The sequence below is a fragment of the Hordeum vulgare genome, chromosome 3H, assembly GCF_904849725.1.
Source record: "Hordeum vulgare subsp. vulgare chromosome 3H, MorexV3_pseudomolecules_assembly, whole genome shotgun sequence".
Lineage (NCBI taxonomy): Eukaryota > Viridiplantae > Streptophyta > Magnoliopsida > Poales > Poaceae > Hordeum > Hordeum vulgare.
This window is the reverse complement of record NC_058520.1, coordinates 38861125-38882395: the sequence shown is the minus strand read 5'-3', so window position 1 is coordinate 38882395 and position 21271 is coordinate 38861125. Positions and strand designations below refer to the sequence as shown.

General features: G+C 44.3%; 1 protein-coding gene across 1 annotated transcript; it reads right to left on the bottom strand.

Annotated features, from left to right (window-relative positions):
• Positions 1 to 383: 383 nt before the first annotated feature.
• LOC123439460 (non-classical arabinogalactan protein 30-like) lies at positions 384 to 1130 on the bottom strand. Its single transcript, XM_045116172.1, has one exon. It carries the CDS (start codon positions 1064 to 1066, stop codon positions 524 to 526), a length of 543 nt encoding a protein of 180 aa, XP_044972107.1. The 5' UTR covers positions 1067 to 1130; the 3' UTR covers positions 384 to 523.
• Between the last annotated feature and the right edge of the window lie 20141 nt (positions 1131 to 21271).

The following is a 21271-nucleotide window of genomic DNA, read 5'->3' as shown; positions in this document are numbered from 1 at the left end:
TAATTTAAATTATAGGAGGAGTTCTCTTCTCTCTCTTCTCTCTTGCTATCATATCCACTCACACGAACGGCCGAGCCGCTACTCCGCCGCCCGCTGGTCCGGAGGAAATGCTTTGTTTAAGTAGTTACACCCGCCTAGCGGGTCCATTGTGGGCTTGCAAGCCACTCGGTAAATTCCTCGGCCGAGTTGACTTGGGCCTTTTCATCGGCGTCACATTCTTCTCGGCTTGGTGGTCAGCTTCCTTGGCCTCGTTGCTGCTTCCAGCTTGAGTGTTCTTCAGAGCCGTTGGTGGTTCGGTGACACAAATGGCATTAACTTTGGTCATTCTTTGACAAATCTCATTTGCCAAGTGATGTTAGGGTTTAATTTAGACCGAAATTACATAGTTCAAGATGCAATTGTTCAGATTTTAATTTGAAAGGTCAAACCTCTACGAGTGACTTTTTCCGGTGCTCGTGCACCTAGCTTGCGCACGCGCGCCTACATATATGCGTACATCGAAATTGAAATTCAAATTTAATCATCAGTAGTGGCGCCTTGGCGCGCAGGTGTCCGGCTTGAAGGAGAGCGGGCCGGCGGCGTACACGACGTTCTCGTACCCCTCGCCGGACCACCGCTTGCCCTCGTGGCGGAGCGGCGCACCCTCGATGCCGTAGTTGACGTTGGTGAGGTCGTCGCACTTGCGGTCCGGTGACGCGAGCAGGCGCACGAAGCAGGCCTTAGCGGGGTCCCCCATGTAGTAGTCAGCCTTCTCGGCGACGTCGAACTCGGCGAGGAAGTAGCCCTTGCCGTCGGCGACGGGCGTCCGCGACACCATGACGCGGTTCTTGGCGTCGCGGCAGGTGACCATCACCTTCGCCCCCGGCAGCGGCGTCGCGCCGTCCAGGCACCAGGAGTTCTGGTGTGTGCAGCTCTGGCAGTACACCACGCCCTCCACCTTCAGCATCACCTTGTCGCACTTGGCAGCCGGTGCCGGCGAGGGGGTCTGGCTATAGCCGTGGGCGCTGGCGCCGGTGGCGGCGAGGAGGGACACGAGGACGATGGCGAGGGGGAGGTAGGCCGCCATTGCTGGAAGCGAAGACTGGCACTCCGTACGTGCGTGCTCAATCGATGGAGATGGTCGCAGCTGGCTTTGGTTGTGTGTGGAAACGGCGGGAGGCGTCGGGTTCATATATAGACGCGGTAAGGTGGCCAGGTGAGGGGTTACGGAGAGTATTAAAATGGTGTAGACGTGCGGCCATGTAGGTGACCGGCCGGCAGGCCGGCAACGGCCAACGTGAGGGCCAGTTTGTCTCTCAGATTGTCGGTCTTGGAACAATTAATGGAGAGATTACGTTAATACAAAATCATTGCACACGATCGGATGATTAGTGTGTCAGTGTGTGGCGTTCGATCGGCAGCAAAGATTTCAGATTGCGTGCGTGATGATCCCTTTGTTTTCAATTGAGATTTCGATGTGTTATTAAATGGGTATGATTAAGGAATATACAAAGGATGTAGGCAAATCGAACACCATGGAGGCATCGTATCAAGGAACAAACAACAACTCGTGGTACGGTAGCCAGGAGGCATGATGCACCCAGCATAAACTCATTTTTTTAAAGGAGAAAGACCCCCAGCCTGTGCATCGATGGATGAAGTCATTTTATTAATTATTCATGAGGATCTTACAAAGTAATACGTTAGTGCGTCTGAAGCCATCATCTTGACAACATATGCCACTACTCCTATCCTTGATGAAGGTGTGCCGATAATCCGAACCAAATACCAAACAGACTTCGCATCATAACCTAACATCTAAAACCGAAGGCCCCAACCGAACCACAGTGTCTGGTCTGGAAAGCACACCAGTCTGACGCACTCTCAGAAGTCGTCGTCATCGTCTTCCACCGATCTATCTTCAGACCTTACCGATGCATCGAGCTTGCCAAGCCTACCAGCCGTCGACGCCACCACGATGTCAGACAACGGTAGCATCGTGCGCTTGCCTATCATCACACGCCCACCGTCGAGACCTCGCTGCTTCATGCGGCCGAGACACGTTGTTGTTCACGTGCCAGATGCCACGCCGCTCATCCAATACGAACACCACCTATTGTCACTGGGCCCCGTCCCCTCAACCTGCGGTTTCTCTAACTGAGCACTTGAATGCCCCAGGGGGCGCCTCCAAGAAAAACACGACACATACAGTGTCGTCGACGCCCAATCTGAGAAGATTTATTTTTTGTGGATAACTCACACAAGTTATTAAAATATTTTTACCGTAATTATAAATTAGATGAACTGTCACAAAAGTCCTTCACTCTAAGAAAACATCACAAAATAGTACTATCATTTTAGAACTCGTATCCCGGTTTCGGTGCTAGTACGTAATATGTTGCATATTGTTTGTTTGATTTCATGCTTAGTGGGGTGGCACACTTTTAATTGATTAGGCTTTAAGCTTTGGTGGCGTGATAAAGTTATTTTAATTCTCTATTTTTAAATAGCTATAATCCACTAGCTAATTTTTATTTTCATGCAACAATGACACATTATCAAATTATACATGGAGTCATAAGTTAAACAAGCCCGACGGGAGGAGTTTGGCTATTCGTCTACCGAACATTTAATATAGAGAGTACCATTACATTATCATTGCACAAGGCATGTTCACTATTCACCATGAACTGAACCTCTTCTAATTTCTCCATGACATGAAACATTATTTACTTTCGATGTAATTATTATTTAATTTTATGTTATTTACTTGCAACTCTTAATCATGTTCCATTCTGTTACGCGATTATTCTTCCATCATCGCTATCATAACCCTTTCACGTACGAAATTAGACAATTCACTTGAGATTAGTGACTGCTCGAGTGCGAAGAAACGCTCACAATGATGCTCTCATGTGCTCTTTGTTGAGAACGATATACAAACTGGGATAATACTTCCATAAAAGTGTGCTTCAACCAGTCATGTCCACTTGTAGGACATCAATTATTATTTAAAACAAATCTAACAAAAGGTAAAATATTGAAAATAGACTCGATGATTATATCCACCATAATGCTAAATGTGAACTAAGAAAAAATCATGAAAAAAGTCGCTTCATATCTTTTTAGGCAAAAAAAAGTTGCTTCACATGTCAAAACATAAAATGGACTTGGCCAAATACCGCACCAACAAACTAAATAGTGGGCTTCATGTAATCCCTAGTCAGAAGTCATACTTAGTCGTCTAGATGCAGTTAGGCAATCGAATCAAACACGGCCTATTATTATTTATAAAATAATATTTGGCCCATGTTTGTGAGATTTCTTTCTTTGTAATTTGTTGGGGAACATAGTAATTTTAAGAAATTTCCTATGTCACACAAGGATCTACTATGGAGAAACCAGCAACGAGCAAAGGGGTAGAGCATCTTCATACCTTTGAAGATCGCTAAGCGGAAGTGTTGCTAGAACGCGGTTGATGGAGTCGTACTCGCAGCGATTCAAATCGCGGTGGATTCCGATCTATGCACCGAACAACGGTGCCTCCGCGTTCAACACACGTGCAGCCCAGTGACGTCTCCAACGATTTGATCCAACGAGGAGGGAGGAGGGGTTGAGGGTGAGATCCAGCAGCACGGCGGCGTGGTGACGGTGGAGCTACGTGGCACTCCGACAGGGCTTCGCCAAGCAGTACGGAGGAGGAGGAGGAGTAGGGCTGCGCCGAAAGAGAGACAAGTTGTGTCTCAAAACAACCCCAAACCCTCCACTATATATAGGAGGAGAGGGAGGAGGGTGCCCACCCTTAGGGTTTCCACCCTAAGGGGTGCCGCAGCCCTAGATGGGCAAGGGGGCGGCGTCCAAGGGGTGGAGGAGGTGGCGCCCTAGGGTGGGCTAGCCCACCACGCCTAGGGTTAGCCCACCACCCTCTCTCATGTGCCTTAGGCTGATGGTGGTGGCGCACCAGCCCACTTATGGGTTGGTGCCCATCCACTTTTGGCCCATGTACCCCTTCGGGGCTGGTGGCCCTTCCCGGTGGACCCCGGAACCCTTCCGGTGGTCCCGGTATATTACCGGTGACGCCCGAAACACTTTCGGCGATCAAATCCTCACTTCCTATATATGAATCTTTACCTTCGGACCATTCCGAAGCTCCTCGTGACATCCGGGATCTCATCCAAGACTCTGAACAACCTTCGGTAACCACATACACTATTCCCATATAACCCTTGCGTCATGGAACCTTAAGTGTGTAGACCCTACGGGTTCGGGAAGTATGAAGACATGACTGAGACACCTCTCCAGTCAATAATCAACAACGGGGTCTGGATATCCATGTTGGTTCCCACATGTTCCACGATGATCTCATCGGATGAACCACGATGTCGGGGATTCAATCAATCTCGTATGCAATTCCCTTTGTCTACCGGTATGATACTTACCCGAGATTTGATCGTCTGTATCCCTATACCTTGTTCAATCTCGTTACCGACAAGTCTCTTTACTCGTTCTGTAACACATCATCCCGTGACTAACTCTTTAGTCACACTGAGCTCAATATGATGATGGATTACCGAGTGGGCCCAGAGATACCTCTCCGTCACACGGAGTGACAAATCCTAGTCTTGATTCGTACAACCCAACAAACACTTTCCGAGATACCCATACTGCACCTTTATAATCACCCAGTTACGTTGTGACGTTTGATACACACAAAGTACTCCTATGGTATCCGGGAGTTGCACAATCTCATGGTCTAACGAAATGATACTTGGCATTAGAAAAGCTTTAGTAGACGAACAACAAGATCTATAGCTATGCTTAGGATTGGGTCTTGTCCATCACATCATTCCCCAATGATGTGATCCCGTTATCAACGACATCCAATGTCCATGATCAAGAAACCATGATCATCTATTGATCAACGAGCTAGCCAACTAGAGGCTCACTAGGGACACATTGTGATATATATATTCACATATGTATTACGGTTTCCGGTTAATACAATTATAGCATAAATAATAGACAATTATCATGAACTAGGAGATATATTAATAACCACTTTATTATTGCCTCTAGGGCATATTTCCAACAGTCTCCCACTTGCACTAGAGTCAATAATCTAGTTACATTGTGATGAATCGAACACCCATAGAGTTTTGGTGTTGATCATGTTTTTCTCGTGAACGGTTGTGCGACATTCAAATCCGTGTGTACTTTACAAATATCTATATCTCCATCCTGGATGTATCCACGAATGGAGTTGAAGTGGCACTTGATATGTTTGGTCTTCTTGTGAAACCTGGGTTCCTTTGCAATGGCAATAGCTCCAGTGTTGTCACAAAACAGAGTCATCGGGCCCGACGCACTTGAAATCACTCCTAGGTCGGTGATGAAATCCTTCATCCAAACTCCTTCTTGTGCTGCTTCCGGAGCAGCTGTGTACTCCGCTTCACATGTATATGCCACCACGATGCTTTGCTTGCAACTGCACCAGCTTACTGCCCCATTATTCAGAATGTACACGTATCCGGTTTGTGACTTGGAGTCATCCGGATCTGTGTCGAAGCTAGCATCGACGTAACCCTTTACGACGAGCTCTTCGGCACCTCCATAAACGAGAAACATATCTTTAGTCCTTTTGAGGTACTTAAGGATGTTCTTGACCGCTCTCCAGTGATCCACTCATGGATCACTCTGGTACCTCCCTACCAAACTTATGGCAAGGTTCACATTAGGTATGGTACACAACATTGCATACATGATAGAGCCTATGGCTGAAGCATAGGAGACGGTACTCATCTTTTCTCTATCTTCCGCCGTGGTCGGTCATTGAGTCACACCCAACCTCACATCTTGTAATACAGGCAAGAATCCCTTCTTAGCCTTCTCCATAGTGAACTTCTTCAATATCTTCTCAAGGTAAGTGCTTTGTGAAAGACCAATGAGGCGTCTCGATCTATCCCTATAGATCTTGATGCCTAATATGTAAGCAGCTTCTCCACGGTCCTTCATTGAAAAACTCTTATTCAAATAGGCCGTTATGCTTTACAATAGTTCTATATCATTTCCCATCAACAATATGTCATCTACATATAATATGAGAAATGCTACAGAGCTCCATCATACGTCTCCAACATATCTATAATTTTTGTTGGTTCCATGCTATTATCTTGTCAAACTTTGGATGTTTTGTATGTCTTTTATATATTTTTTGGGACTAACTTATTAACTCAGTGCCAAGTGTTAGTTCCTGTTTTTTCCGTGTTTTGACCCTTTTCAGAGGAGAATATTAAACGGAGTCCAAACGGAATAAAACCTCTGAAAAGATTTTTTTTTTTCGGAACAGAAGATACGCAGGGAACTTGAGAACCAAGGCAAAGGACCCCGGGGGAGGTCACAAGCCCCTAGGCGCGGCCTGGGGGGCCATGCCTAGCAGGCTTGTGGGCCCCCTGTGGCTCCTCTGCCCTACTTCTTCCTCCTGTAAATCCCCGAAAAATCCAAAACCACGGGAGAGAGCCACGAAAATACTTTTCCGCTGTCGCAAGCTTCTGTCTCCGCAAAATCCCATCTGGGGCACGTTCTAGTGCCCTGCCGGAGGGGGGATTCGGACACGGAGGGCTTCTTCATCAACACCATTGCCTCTCCGATGATGCGTGAGTAGTTCACCATAGACCTTCGGGTCCTTAGCTAGTAGCTAGATGGCTTCTTCTCTCTCTTGGATCTTCAATACAAAGTTCTCCATGATCTTCATGGAGATCTATCCGATGTAATCTTCTTTTGCGGTGTGTTTGTCGAGATCCGATGAATTGTGGATTTATGATCAGATTATCTATAAATATTATTTGAGTTTCTTCTGATCTCTTAGATGCATGATTTCATATCCTTGTAATTCTCTTCGAGTTGTGGGTTTTGTTTGGCCAACTTGATCTATGATTCTTGCAATGGGAGAAGTGCTTGGTTTTGGGTTCACACCGTGCGGTGACCTCACCCAGTGACAGAAGGGGTAGCGAGGCACGCATCGTGTTGTTGCCATCAAGGGTAAAAAGATGGGGTTTATATCTATTGCACGAATTTATCCCTCTACATCATGTCATCTTGCTTAAGGTGTTACTCTGTTTGTTATGAACTCAATACACTAGATGCATGCCAGATAGCTGTCGATGTGTGGAGTAATAGTAGTAGATGCAGAAAGTATCGGGCTACTTGTCTCGGACGTGATGCCTATATGTATGATCATTGCCTTAGATATCGTCATGACTTTGCGCGGTTCTATCAATTGCTCGACAGTAATTCATTCACCCACCGTAATATTTGCTATCATGAGAGAAGCCTCTAGTGAACACTATGGCCCCCGGGTCTACTTCACATCATATTTTCAGCCCTACACTTTTACTTTGTTGCACTTTCCGCCTTCAGATCTCACCTTGCAATCAATCGTGAAGGGATTGACAACCCCTTTGTAGCGTTGGGTGCAAGTTTGCTCTTTTTGCGCAGGTACGGTGGAGACTTGGCTTGATACTCCTACTGGATTGATACCTTGGTTCTCAAACTGAGGGAAATACTTACTGCTACTGTGCTGCATCACCCTTTCCTCTTCAAGGGAAAAACCAACGCAAGCTCAAGAGGTAGCAAGAAGAATTTCTGGTGCCGTTGCGGGGGAGCATCAAGTGAAGCTTATCCAAGTAACCGTCGCAAACTCATCTCTTGCATTTACTTTTTTGCCTCTCGTTTTCCTCTCCTCCACTTCTGAAAAACAAAAATTTACAAAAATATTTGCCTTTTTCATTTGCCCTTTTCTTTCGCTTGCTTTCTGTTCGCTTGTGTGCTTATCTGCTTGCTGAAGTCACCATGACTGAAAACACCAAACTTTGTGACTTCTTGAATACTAATAATAATGATTTTATTAGTACTCCGATTGCTCCTGCCACTAGTGCGGAATCATATGAAACCAATGCTGCTTTGCTGAATCTTGTTATGAAAGAGAAATTCTCCGGCCTTCCTAGTGAAGATGTCGCATCCCATCTTAATACCTTCATTGAGTTATGCGATATGCAAAAGAAGAAAGATGTGGATAATGATGTGACTAAATTGAAGCTATTTCTGTTCTCATTGCGAGATCGAGCAAAAACTTGGTTTTCATCTTTGCCCAAAAATAGTATTGATTCTTGGAACAAGTGCAAACATGCTTATATATCCAAGTATTTTCCACCGGCTAAGATTACCTCTCTCCGTAATGATATCATGAATTTTAAGCAACTAGATCATGAACATTTTGCACAATCTTGGGAGAGAATTAAATTGATGATTAGAAATTGTCCCGCTCATGGCTTGAGTCTTTGGATGATTATACAAATCTTCTATGTTGGTTTGAATTTTTCTTCTAGAAATATTTTGGACTCCGCCTCCGGTGGAACTTTCATGGAAATCACATTAGGAGAAGCCACAAAACTCCTAGACAATATCATGACAAACTATTCTCAGTGGCACACTGAAAGGTCACCTACTAGTAAAAAAGTACATGCTATAGAAGAAATTAACTCGTTGAGTGCTAAGATGGATGAGTTAATGAAATTGTTTGCTAGTAAAGGTGCTCCTTTAGATCCAAATTATATGCTCTTGTCTTCCTTGATTGAGAGTAGCAATGAAAGCTTGGATGTTAATTTTGTTGGTAGGAATAATTTTGGCAACAACAATGCTTTTAGAGGAAACTATATTCCTAGGCCTTTTCCTAGTAATCACTCTAATAACTTTGGCAACTCCTACAACAATGCTCATGGAAATTACAATAAATTACCCTCTGATCTAGAGAGTAATATTAAAAAGTTTATCAACTCACAAAAGATTTTCAATGCGTCCATAGAAGAAAAACTACTCAAAATTGATGATTTGGCTAGGAGCGTTGATAGAATGTCTCTTGATATTGATGCCTTGAAAGTTAGATGTGCTCCTCCCAAGATCAATATGGATGAAACTTTGAAAGCTATGCATGTTTCCATGAATGAGAGTAAAGAAAGAACCGCCCAAATTCGTGCTAGACATGAATGGCTTAAAAAGGCGTGTTCTCGTGATGAGAATCGCGAAGATCATAAAGTGCTTGGTGTGACTCCCATTGAATCCTTGTTTTCTAGTATCAAACCTAATGATGATGCGGCTGGATATGAATCCACTTTGGTTGAAAAACGCCTCAATGATTCGGAGTCCATCTATCTTGATGCTGAAAGCATTGAAAGTGGAGTAGAGGATATCAAAACTTTGAGTAGTAATGAAACTACTACTTTGGATTTCAAGGAATTCAATTATGATAGTTGCTCTTTGATTGAATGTATTTCCTTGATGCAATCCATGCTAAACTCTCCACACGCTTATAGCCAAAACAAGGCCTTTACCGATCATATCGTCGATGCTATGATGAAATCTCTTGAAGAGAAACTTGAATTGGAAGTTTCTATTCCTAGAAAACTTCATGATGAGTGAGAACCTACTATCAAAATCAAGATCGAAAACTATGAATGCAATGCTTTGTGTGATTTGGGTGCTGGTGTTTCCGTGATTCCAAAGCCTTTATGTGATGTTCTAGGCTTCAATGAGATTGATGAGTGCTCTCTTAATTTACATCTTGCAGGTTCTACTGTTAAGAAACCCATGGGAAGGATCAATGATGTTCTTATTATTGGAAATAGGAACTATGTACTCATGGATTTCATTGTGCTTGATATTGATTGCAATCCGACATGTCCCATCATTCTTAGTAGACCTTTCCTAAGGACTATTGGTGTTGTCATTGATATGAAGGAAGGGAATATTAGATTTCAATTTCCATTAAAGAAGGGCATGGAACATTTTCCTAGAAAGAAAATAAGATTGCCTTATGAATCCATGATGAGGGCTACTTATGGTTTGAGCACCAAAGACGACGATACGTGATTCTATCGCCTTATGCCTAGCTAAGGGCGTTAAACAATAACGCTTGTTGGGAGGCAACCCAATGAATTTATCTTTGATTTTTGCTTTCTGTTTTGTTGCGTCCACACCATCATAATTCTGTTATGATTGTGTTTTTTGTGTTTCTTTTTGTGTTTGAGCCAAGTAAAACCTTTACGACTAGTTTTGGTGATGGTTGTTTGATCATGCTGGAAAAAGACAGAAACTTTTCGCTCACGAAATTATTTTTCATTTTTATCCAGAAAGAGATTTTGAGTTGATTCTTTTTTCTTCTGGTTGATATGCCAATTTCCCAAATTTTCGTAATTTTCCAGAATTGTTGAGATACCAGAAGTATACGAAGTATACATATTGCTACGGACTGGTCTGTTTTTGACAGATTCTGTTTTTGTTGTGTTGATTGCTTATTTTGATGAAACTATGGATAGTATCGGGGGGTAATAGCCATGGAAAAGTGATAATACAGTAATATAACACCAATAAAAATAGAAATCAAGTTTTATACAGTATCTAAAGAGGTGGTAGTTTGTTTTCTTGTGCTAATGATATCATGAGTTTCTGTTTAAGTTTTGTGTTGTGAAGTTTTCAAGTTTTGGGTGATGTTCTCATGGACAAAGGGATAAAGAGTGGAAAGAGCTCAAGCTTGGGGATGACCAAGGCATCCCAAGCCAATTTCAAGGACACCAAAAAGCCTATGCTTGGGGATGCCCCGGGAAGGCATCCCCTCTTTCGTCTTCAATCCATCGGTAACATTACTTGGAGCTATATTTTTATTCACCACATGATATGTGTTTTGCTTGGAGAGTCGTGTATCATAGGAGTCTTTTCTTTTTGTTGTGTCACAATCATCCTTGTTGCACACCTTTTGAGAGAGACATGCACTCATCGTGAATTTGCTAGAATACTCATTGAGCTTCGCTTATATCTTTTGAGTTAGGCAATTTAGCTCACATGTGCTTCACTTATATCTTTTGAGCTAGATAACTTTGCTTTGTGTGCTCCACTTAGATCTTTTAGAGCACGACGGTGTCATATTTTGGAGAAATAAGAACTCTCGATCTTCACTTATATCTTTTTGAGAGTGCTCTCTCTGAGTAACTTGGTAGTTGGCTTGTGCTATGAAAGTAGTCCTAAAGATGATAGGCGTCCAAAGAGGATACAATAAAGCTTCCATATTCTTGTGCATTGATTATAAAGAGAAGTCTGATTCCTCTAAATTAGTTTTGAGACATGGATTTGGTAATATTAGGAGACATGTTAGTAGGGTGTTGTGAATCTAGAAATACTTGTGTTGAAGTTAGTGATTCCCGTAACATGCACGTATGGTGAACCGCTATGTTAGGAAGTCGGAGCATAATTGATTTATTGATTGTCATCCTTTGTGTTGCGGTCGGGATCGCGCGATGGTTAACACGTACCAACCCTTCCCCTAGGAGTATGCGTTTAGCACTTTGTTTCGATTACTAATAACAACTTTCGCAATAAGTATGTGAGTTTTTCATGACTAATGTGAGTCCATGGTATAGATGCACTTTCACCTTCCACCATTGCTAGCCTCTCTAGTGCCGTGCAACTTTCGCCGGTACACAAAACCACCATAGACCTTCCTCAAAACAGCCACCATACCTACCTACTATGGCATTTTCATAGCCATTCCGAGATATATTGCCATGCAACTCCCACCGTTTCGTCTCATGACTTGTGTCGTCACTTTCATATTGACATTGTATGATCGTAAGATAGCTAGCGAGTCATACCTGAGCTAGATCGTTGCACATCCCGGTACACTGTCGGAGGCATTTCCTATAAGAGTCATCATTGTTCTAAGCATTGAGCTGCGAGTAAATAAAAGTGTGATGATCATCATTATTAGAGCATTGTCCCATATGAGGAAATAAAAAAAAGTATGCCAAAGTTGCCCACACAAAAAATATATGGAAAGAGGTCAAAGAGCCCAAACAAAAAAAAGAGAAAAAGAGAGAATGGACAATGCTACTATATTTTTTCCACACTTGTGCTTTATAATAGCACCATGTTCTTCACGATTGAGAGTCTCTTGTTTTGTCACCACCATATACTAGTGGGAATCTTCATTATGTAACTTGGCTTGTATATTCCAATGATGGGCTTCCTCAAAATTGCCCTAGGTCTTCGTGAGCAAGCAAGTTAGATGCACACCCACTAGCTCTCCTTTTGAGCTTTCACACACTTATAGTGTTGGAATTATGCCCTAGAGGCAATAATAAATATAGTTATTGTTATAATTCCTGTATCAAGATAATCGTTTATTATCCATGCTATAACTGTATTGAATGAAGACTCATTTACATGTGTGGATACATAGACAAAACACTGTCCCTAGCAAGCCTCTAGTTGGCTAGCCAGTTGATCAACGATAGTCAGTGTCTTCTGATTATGAACAAGGTGTTGTTGCTTGATAACTGGATCACATCATTAGGAGAATCACGTGATGGACTAGACCCAAACTAATAGACGTAGCATGTTGATCGTGTCATTTTATTGCTACTGTTTTCTGCGTGTCAAGTATTTATTCCTATGACCATGAGATCATATAACTTACTAACACTGGAGGAATACTTTGTGTGTATCAAACGTCGCAACGTAACTGGGTGACTATAAAGATGCTCTACAGGTATCTCCGAAGGTGTTCGTTAAGTCAGTATGGATCGAGACTGGGATTTGTCACTCCGTGTGACGGAGAGGTATCTCGGGGCCCACTCGGTAATACAACATCACACACAAGCCTTGCAAGCAATGTGACTAAGTGTAAGTTGCGGGATCTTGTATTACGGAACGAGTAAAGAGACTTGCCAGTAAACGAGATTGAAATAGGTATACGGATACTGACGATCGAATCTCGGGCAAGTAACATACCGAAGGACAAAGGGAATGACATACGGGATTATATGAATCCTTGGCACTGACGTTCAAACGATAAGATCTTCGTAGAATATGTAGGATCCAATATGGGCATCCAGGTCCCGCTATTGGATATTGACCGAGGAGTCTCTCGGGTCATGTCTACATAGTTCTCGAACCCGTAGGGTCTGCACACTTAAGGTTCGACGTTGTTTTATGCGTATTTGAGTTATATGGTTGGTTACCAATGTTGTTAGGAGTCCCGGATGAGATCACGGACGTCACGAGGGTTTCCGGAATGGTCCGGAAACGAAGATTGATATATAGGATGACCTCATTTGATTACCGGAAGGTTTTCCGAGTTACCAGGAATGTACCGGGAATGACGAATGGGTTCCGGGAGTTCACCGGGGGGGCCACCCACCCCGGGGAAGCCCATAGGTGTTGGGGGTGCCGCACCAGCCCTTAGTGGGCTGGTGGGACAGCCCAAAAGGGGCCTATGCGCATTGAGAAGAAAATCAAAGAGAAAAAAAAGGAGGAGGTGGGAAAGGGAAGAAGGACTCCACCTTCCAAACCAAGTAGGACTCGGTTTGGGAGGGGAATCCTTCCCCCCTTGGCTCGGCCGCCCCCTTGGGGGTTCTTGGACCCCAAGGCAAGGCTCCCCCTCTCTCTCCTATATATAGTGGGGTTTTAGGGCTGATTTGAGACAACTTTGCCACGGCAGCCCGACCACATATCTCCACGGTTTTACCTCTAGATCGTGTTTCTGCGGAGCTCGGGCGGAGCCCTGCTGAGACGAGATCATCACCAACCTCCGGAGCGCCGTCATGCTGCCGGAGAACTCTTCTACCTCTCTGTCTCTCTTGCTGGATCAAGAAGGCCGAGATCATCGTCGAGCTGTATGTGTGTTGAACGCGGAGGTGCCGTCCGTTCGGCACTAGATCGTGGGACTGATCGCGGGACGGTTCGCGGGGCGGATCGAGGGACGTGAGGACGTTCCACTACATCACCGCGTTCACTAACGCTTCTGCTGTATGGTCTACAAGGGTACGTAGATCACACATCCCCTCTCGTAGATGGACATCACCATGATAGGTCTTCGTGCGCGTAGGAAAAATTTTGTTTCCCATGCGACGTTCCCCAACAGTGGCATCATGAGCTAGGTTCATGCGTAGATGTCTTCTTGAGTAGAACACAAAAGTTTTGTGGGCGGTGATGTGCGTTTTCCTGCCCTCCTTAGTCTTTTCTTGATTCCGCGGTATTGTTGGATTGAAGCGGCTCGGACCGACATTACTCGTACGCTTACGAGAGACTGGTTTCATCGCTACGAGTAACTCCGTTGCTCAAAGATGACTGGCGGGTGTCAGTTTCTCCAACTTTAGTTGAATCAGAATTGACCGAGGAGGTCCTTGGATGAGGTTAAATAGCAACTCATATATCTCCGTTGTGGTGTTTACGTAAGTAAAATGCGATCCTACTAGATACCCATGGTCACCACGTAAAACATGCAACAACAAAATTAGAGGACGTCTAACTTGTTTTTGCAGGGTATGCTTGTGATGTGATATGGCCAACGATGTGATGTGATATATTGGATGTATGAGATGATCATGTTGTAATAGAAAATATCGACTTGCACGTCGATGGTACGGCAACCGGCAGGAGCCATAGGGTTGTCTTTATAACTAACGTTTGTGCTTGCAGATGCGTTCACTATTTTGCTAGGATGTAGCTTTAGTAGTAATAGCATGAGTAGCACGCCAACCCCGATGGCGACACGTTGATGGAGATCATGGTGTGGCGCTGGTGACAAGAAGATCGTGCCGGTGCTTTGGTGATGGAGATCAAGAAGCACGTGATGATGGCCATATCATGTCACTTATGAATTGCATGTGATGTTAATCCTTTTATGCACCTTATTTTGCTTAGAACGACGGAAGCATTATGAGGTGATCTCTCACTAAAATTTCAAGACGAAATTGTGTTCTCCCCGACTGTGCACCGTTGCTACAGTTCGTCATTTCGAGACACCACGTGATGATCGGGTGTGATAGACTCAACGTTCACATACAACGGGTGCAAAACAGTTGCGCACAGCGGAACACTCGGGTTAAGCTTGACGAGCCTAGCATGTGCAGACATGGCCTCGGAACACATGAGACCGAAAGGTCGATCATGAATCATATAGATGATATGATTAGCATAGGGATGCTTACCACTGAAACTATACTCAACTCACGTGATGATCAGACTTGAGCTAGTGTAAGTGGATCATGAACCACTCAAATGACTAGAGAGATGTACTTTTTGAGTGGGAGTTTAGCGAATAATTTAATTAAGTTAAACTCTAATTATCTTGAACATAGTCTAAGTCCACTTTGAATATATTTGTGTTGTAGATCATGGCTCACGCGACAGTCACCCTGAATTTTAATACGTTCCTAGAGAAAGCTAAGTTGAAAGATGATGGAAGCAACTTTGTAGACTGGGCTCATAATCTTAAGCTAATATTACAAGCTGGGAAGAAGGATTATGTCCTTAATGCTGCGCTAGGAGATGAACCACCCTCTACGGCTGATCAGGATGTTAAGAATGCTTGGTTAGCACGTAAGGAGGACTACTCAATAGTTCAATGTGCAGTCTTGTATGGCTTAGAACCGGGACTTCAACGTCGCTTTGAGCGTCATGGAGCATTTGAGATGTTCCAGGAGTTGAAGTTTATCTTTCAGAAGAACGCCCGGATCGAGAGGTATGAGACCTCCGATAAATTCTATGCTTGCAAGATGGAGGAGAACTCGTCTGTCAGTGAACATGTGCTCAAAATGTCTGGGTACTCAAACCGTCTAGCTGAGCTGGGGATTGAACTCCCGCAAGAAGCTATCACTGACAGAATCCTTCAATCACTGCCGCCAAGCTATAAAGGCTTTGTGTTGAACTACAACATGCAAGGGATGAACAAGTCTCCCGGCGAGTTGTTTGCGATGCTGAAAGTCGCAGAGTCTGAACTCCGTAAAGAGCATCAAGTGTTGATGGTGAATAAGACCACTAGTTTCAAGAGAAACGGCAAAGTCAAGAAGGGTAATTCGAAGAAGAACGGCAAGCATGTTGCCAATCCGACGAAGAAACCCAAAGCTGGACCTAAGCCTGAAACAGAGTGTTACTATTGCAAGGGTATGGGTCACTGGAAGCGCAATTGCCCCAAGTATCTGGCTGATAAGAAGGCGGCCAAAGAAACATCAGGTATATTTGATATACATTTATTGATGTGTACTTAACCGGCTCTCATAGTAGTGCTTGGGTATTCGATACCGGTTCTGTTGCTCATATTTGCAACTCGAAACAGGAACTGCGGAATAGACGAAGGCTGGCGAAAGACGAAGTGACGATGCGCGTGGGAAATGGTTCCAAGGTTGATGCAATCGCCGTCGGCACAGTCTCACTTCAGTTACCATCAGGATTAGTTATGAACTTAAATCATTGTTATTTAGTGCATGCGTTGAGCATGAACATTACATCTGGATCTTGTTTATTGCGAGACAGTTACTCTTTTAAGTCAGAGAATAATGGTTGTTCTATTTCTATGAGTAACATCTTTTATGGTCATGCACCCAATGTGAGAGGATTGTTCATATTGAATCTTGATAGTGATACACACATACATAACATTGAGACCAAAAGAGTTAGAGTTAACAATGATAGCGCCATATTTTTGTGGCACTGCCGCTTAGGTCATATTGGTGTAAAGCGCATGAAGAAACTCCATGCCGATGGACTTTTGGACTCACTTGACTTTGATTCACTTGACACGTGCGAACCATGCCTCATGGGCAAGATGACTAAGACTCCGTTCTCTGGAACAATGGAGCGTGCAAGTGACTTGTTGGAAATCATACATACCGATGTGTGTGGTCCGATGTGCGTAGAGGCACGCGACGGATATCGTTATTTTCTCACCTTCACTGACGATTTGAGTAGATATGGTTATGTCTACTTAATGAAGCACAAGTCTGAAACATTTGAAAAGTTCAAGCAATTTCAGAGTGAAGTTGAAAACCATCATAACAAGAAGATCAAGTTCCTACGGTCTGATCGTGGGGGTGAATATCTGAGTTTCGAGTTTGGTGCTCACTTAAGACAATGTGGAATTGTTTCACAATTGACACCGCGTGGAACACCACAGCGTAATGGTGTGTCCGAACGTTGTAATCGTACTTTATTAGAGATGGTGCGATCTGTGATGTCTCTTACCCATTTGCCATTATCATTTTGGGGTTATGCATTAGAAACAGCTGCATTCACTTTAAATAGGGCACCATCAAAATCCGTTGAGACGACACCATACGAACTGTGGTATGGCAAAAGGCCAAAGTTGTCGTTTCTTAAAGTTTGGGGATGTGATGCTTATGTCAAAAAGCTTCAGCCTGAAAAGCTGGAACCCAAAGCGGAAAAGTGCATCTTCATAGGTTACCCAAAAGAGACAGTTGGGTACACCTTCTATCTCAAATCCGAGGGCAAAGTGTTTGTTGCTAAAAACGGAGCTTTTCTCGAGAAGGAGTTTCTCTCGAGAGAATTGAGTGGGAGGAAGATAGAACTTGACGAGGTTGTCGAACCTCTCATCCCTCTGGATGGTGGCGCAGGGCAAGGGGAAACCTCTGTCGTTGTGACGCCGGTTGAGGAGGAACTTAATGATGATGATCATGAAACTCTGCTTCAAATTTCTGTCGAACCACGCAGGTCGACGAGACCACGTGCTGCTCCAGAGTGGTACGGTAATCCCGTCTTGTCAATCATGTTGTTAGACAAGAATGAACCTGCAAATTATGAAGAAGCAATGGTGGGCCCAGATTCCAACAAATGGCTAGAAGCCATGAAGTCCGAGATAGGATCCATGTATGAGAACAAAGTGTGGACTTTGGAAGTATTACCTGAGGTCCGCAAGGCTATTCAGAACAAATGGATCTTTAAGAGGAAGACGGACGCTGACGGTAATGTGACCGTTTATAAAGCTCGACTTGTGGCAAAGCGTTTTTCACAAGTTCAAGGAGTTGACTACGATGAGACATTCTCACCCGTAGCGATGCTTAAGTCCGTCAGAATCATGTTAGCAATAGCTGCTTTTTTCGATTATGAAATCTGGCAGATGGATGTCAAAACGGCGTTCCTTAACGGTTTCCTTAAGGAAGAGTTGTATATGATGCAACCCGAAGGTTTTGTCGATCCTAAGAATGCTAACAAGGTGTGCAAGCTCCAGCGATCCATTTATGGACTGGTGCAAGCATCTCGGAGTTGGAACAAACGCTTTAATGAGGTGATCAAAGCATTTGGGTTTATACAAGTGGTTGGAGAATCCTGTATTTACAAGAAAGTGAGTGGGAGCTTTGTGGTGTTTCTAATATTATATGTGGATGACATATTGCTGATTGGAAACAACGTGGAGTTCTTGGAGAGCATAAAGGATTACTTGAATAAAAGTTTCTCTATGAAGGACCTAGGAGAAGCTGCTTACATTCTAGGCATTAAGATCTACAGGGATAGATCAAAACGCCTGATAGGACTTTCACAAAGCACATACCTTGATAAAGTTTTGAAGAGGTTCAAAATGGAACAGTCCAAGAAAGGGTTCTTGCCGGTTTTACAAGGTACGAGATTGAGTAAGACTCAGTGCCCAGCAACTGATGAAGATAGAGAGCATATGCGCTCCATCCCCTATGCTTCAGCCATAGGTTCTATCATGTATGCAATGTTGTGCACTAGACCGGACGTCAGCCTGGCCATAAGTATGGCAGGTAGGTTCCAGAGTAATCCAGGAGTGGATCACTGGACGGCGGTCAAGAATATCCTGAAGTACCTGAAAAGGACTAAGGAGATGTTTCTCGTGTATGGAGGTGACGAAGAGCTCGCCGTAAAAGGTTACGTCGATGCAAGCTTTGACACAGATCCAGACGACTCTAAGTCGCAAACTGGATACGTATTTATTCTTAATGGGGGTGCGGTAAGCTGGTGCAGTTCCAAGCAGAGCGTCGTAGCAGATTCTACATGTGAAGCGGAGTACATGGCTGCCTCGGAGACGGCTAAGTAGGGTGTCTGGATGAAGCAATTCATGACGGATCTTGGAGTGGTGCCAAGCGCACTGAATCCAATAACCTTGTTCTGTGACAACACGGGTGCCATTGCCCTAGCAAAGGAACCACGGTTTCACAAGAAGTCCAGACACATCAAACGACGCTTCAACCTCATCCACGACTACGTCGAAGGGGAGGACGTAAATATATGCAAAGTGCACACGGATCTGAATGTAGCAGACCCGCTGACTAAACCTCTTCCACGGGCAAAGCATGATCAACACCAGAACTGTATGGGTGTTAGATTTATTACAATGTAATTCGCATGATGATGTGAGGGCTAGATTATTGACTCTAGTGCAAGTGGGAGACTGTTGGAATTATGCCCTAGAGGTAATAATAAATATAGTTATTGTTATAATTCCTGTATCAAGATAATCGTTTATTATCCATGCTATAATTGTATTGAATGAAGACTCATTTACATGTGTGGATACATAGACAAAACACTGTCCCTAGCAAGCCTCTAGTTGGCTAGCCAGTTGATCAACGATAGTCAGTGTCTTCTGATTATGAACAAGGTGTTGTTGCTTGATAACTGGATCACGTCATTAGGAGAATCACGTGATGGACTAGACCCAAACTAATAGACGTAGCATGTTGATCGTGTCATTTTATTGCTACTGTTTTCTGCGTGTCAAGTATTTATTCCTATGACCATGAGATCATATAACTTACTAACACCGGAGGAATACTTTGTGTGTATCAAAAGTCGCAACGTAACTGGGTGACTATAAAGATGCTCTACAGGTATCTCCGAAGGTGTTCGTTAAGTTAGTATGGATCGAGACTGGGATTTGTCACTCCGTGTGACGGAGAGGTATCTCGGGGCCCACTCGGTAATACAACATCACACACAAGCCTTGCAAGCAATGTGACTTAGTGTAAGTTGCGGGATCTTGTATTACGGAACGAGTAAAGAGACTTGTCGGTAAACGAGATTGAAATAGGTATACGGATACTGACGATCGAATCTCGGGCAAGTAACATACCGAAGGACAAAGGGAATGACATACGGGATTATATGAATCCTTGGCACTGAGGTTCAAACGATAAGATCTTCGTAGAATATTTAGGATCCAATATGGGCATCCAGGTCCCGCTATTGGATATTGACCGAGGAGTCTCTCGGGTCATGTCTACATAGTTCTCGAACCCGTAGGGTCTGCACACTTAAGGTTCGACGTTGTTTTATGCGTATTTGAGTTATATGGTTGGTTACCGAATGTTGTTCGGAGTCCCGGATGAGATCACGGACGTCACGAGGATTTCCGGAATGGTCCGGAAACGAAGATTGATATATAGGATGACCTCATTTGATTACCGGAAGGTTTTCAGAGTTACCGGGAATGTACCGGGAATGACGAATGGGTTCCGGGAGTTCACCGGGGGGCCACCCACCCCGGGGAAGCCCATAGGTGTTGGGGGTGCCGCACCAGCCCTTAGTGGGCTGGTGGGACAGCCCAAAAGGGGCCTATGCGCATTGAGAAGAAAATCAAAGAGAAAAAAAAGGAGGAGGTGGGAAAGGGAAGAAGGACTCCACCTTCCAAACCAAGTAGGACTCGGTTTGGGAGGGGAATCCTTCCCCCCTTGGCTCGGCCGACCCCTTGGGGGTTCTTGGACCCCAAGGCAAGGCTCCCCCCTCTCTCTCCTATATATAGTGGGGTTTTAGGGCTGATTTGAGACAACTTTGCCACGGCAGCCCGACCACATATCTCCACGGTTTTACCTCTAGATCGCGTTTCTGCGGAGCTCGGGCGGAGCCCTGCTGAGACGAGATCATCACCAACCTCCGGAGCGCCGTCACGCTGCCGGAGAACTCTTCTACCTCTCCGTCTCTCTTGCTGGATCAAGAAGGCCGAGATCATCGTCGAGCTGTACGTGTGCTGAACGCGGAGGTGCCGTCCGTTCGGCTCTAGATTGTGGGACTTATCGCGGGACGGTTCACGGGGCGGATCGAGGGACGTGAGGACGTTCCACTACATCAACCGCGTTCACTAACGCTTCTGCTGTACGGTCTACAAGGGTACGTAGATCACACATCCCCTCTCGTAGATGGACATCACCATGATAGGTCTTCGTGCGCGTAGGAAAATTTTTGTTTCCCATGTGACGTTCCCCAACATATAGCTCTAAGTGCATCCATTTCATGGTAATCCCCATTCTTTCACATTGATATCTATTAATGGGCATCTCCATAGCCCTTTGATACACCGAGTCAATGTGACCATCTCCTCCTTTTTGCCCCACAACCTCCACCACACTCTATTTCACCTATAGTGCTATATCCATGGCTCACGCTCATGTATTGCGTGAGAGTTGAAAAAGGTTTGAGAAATTAAGAGTGA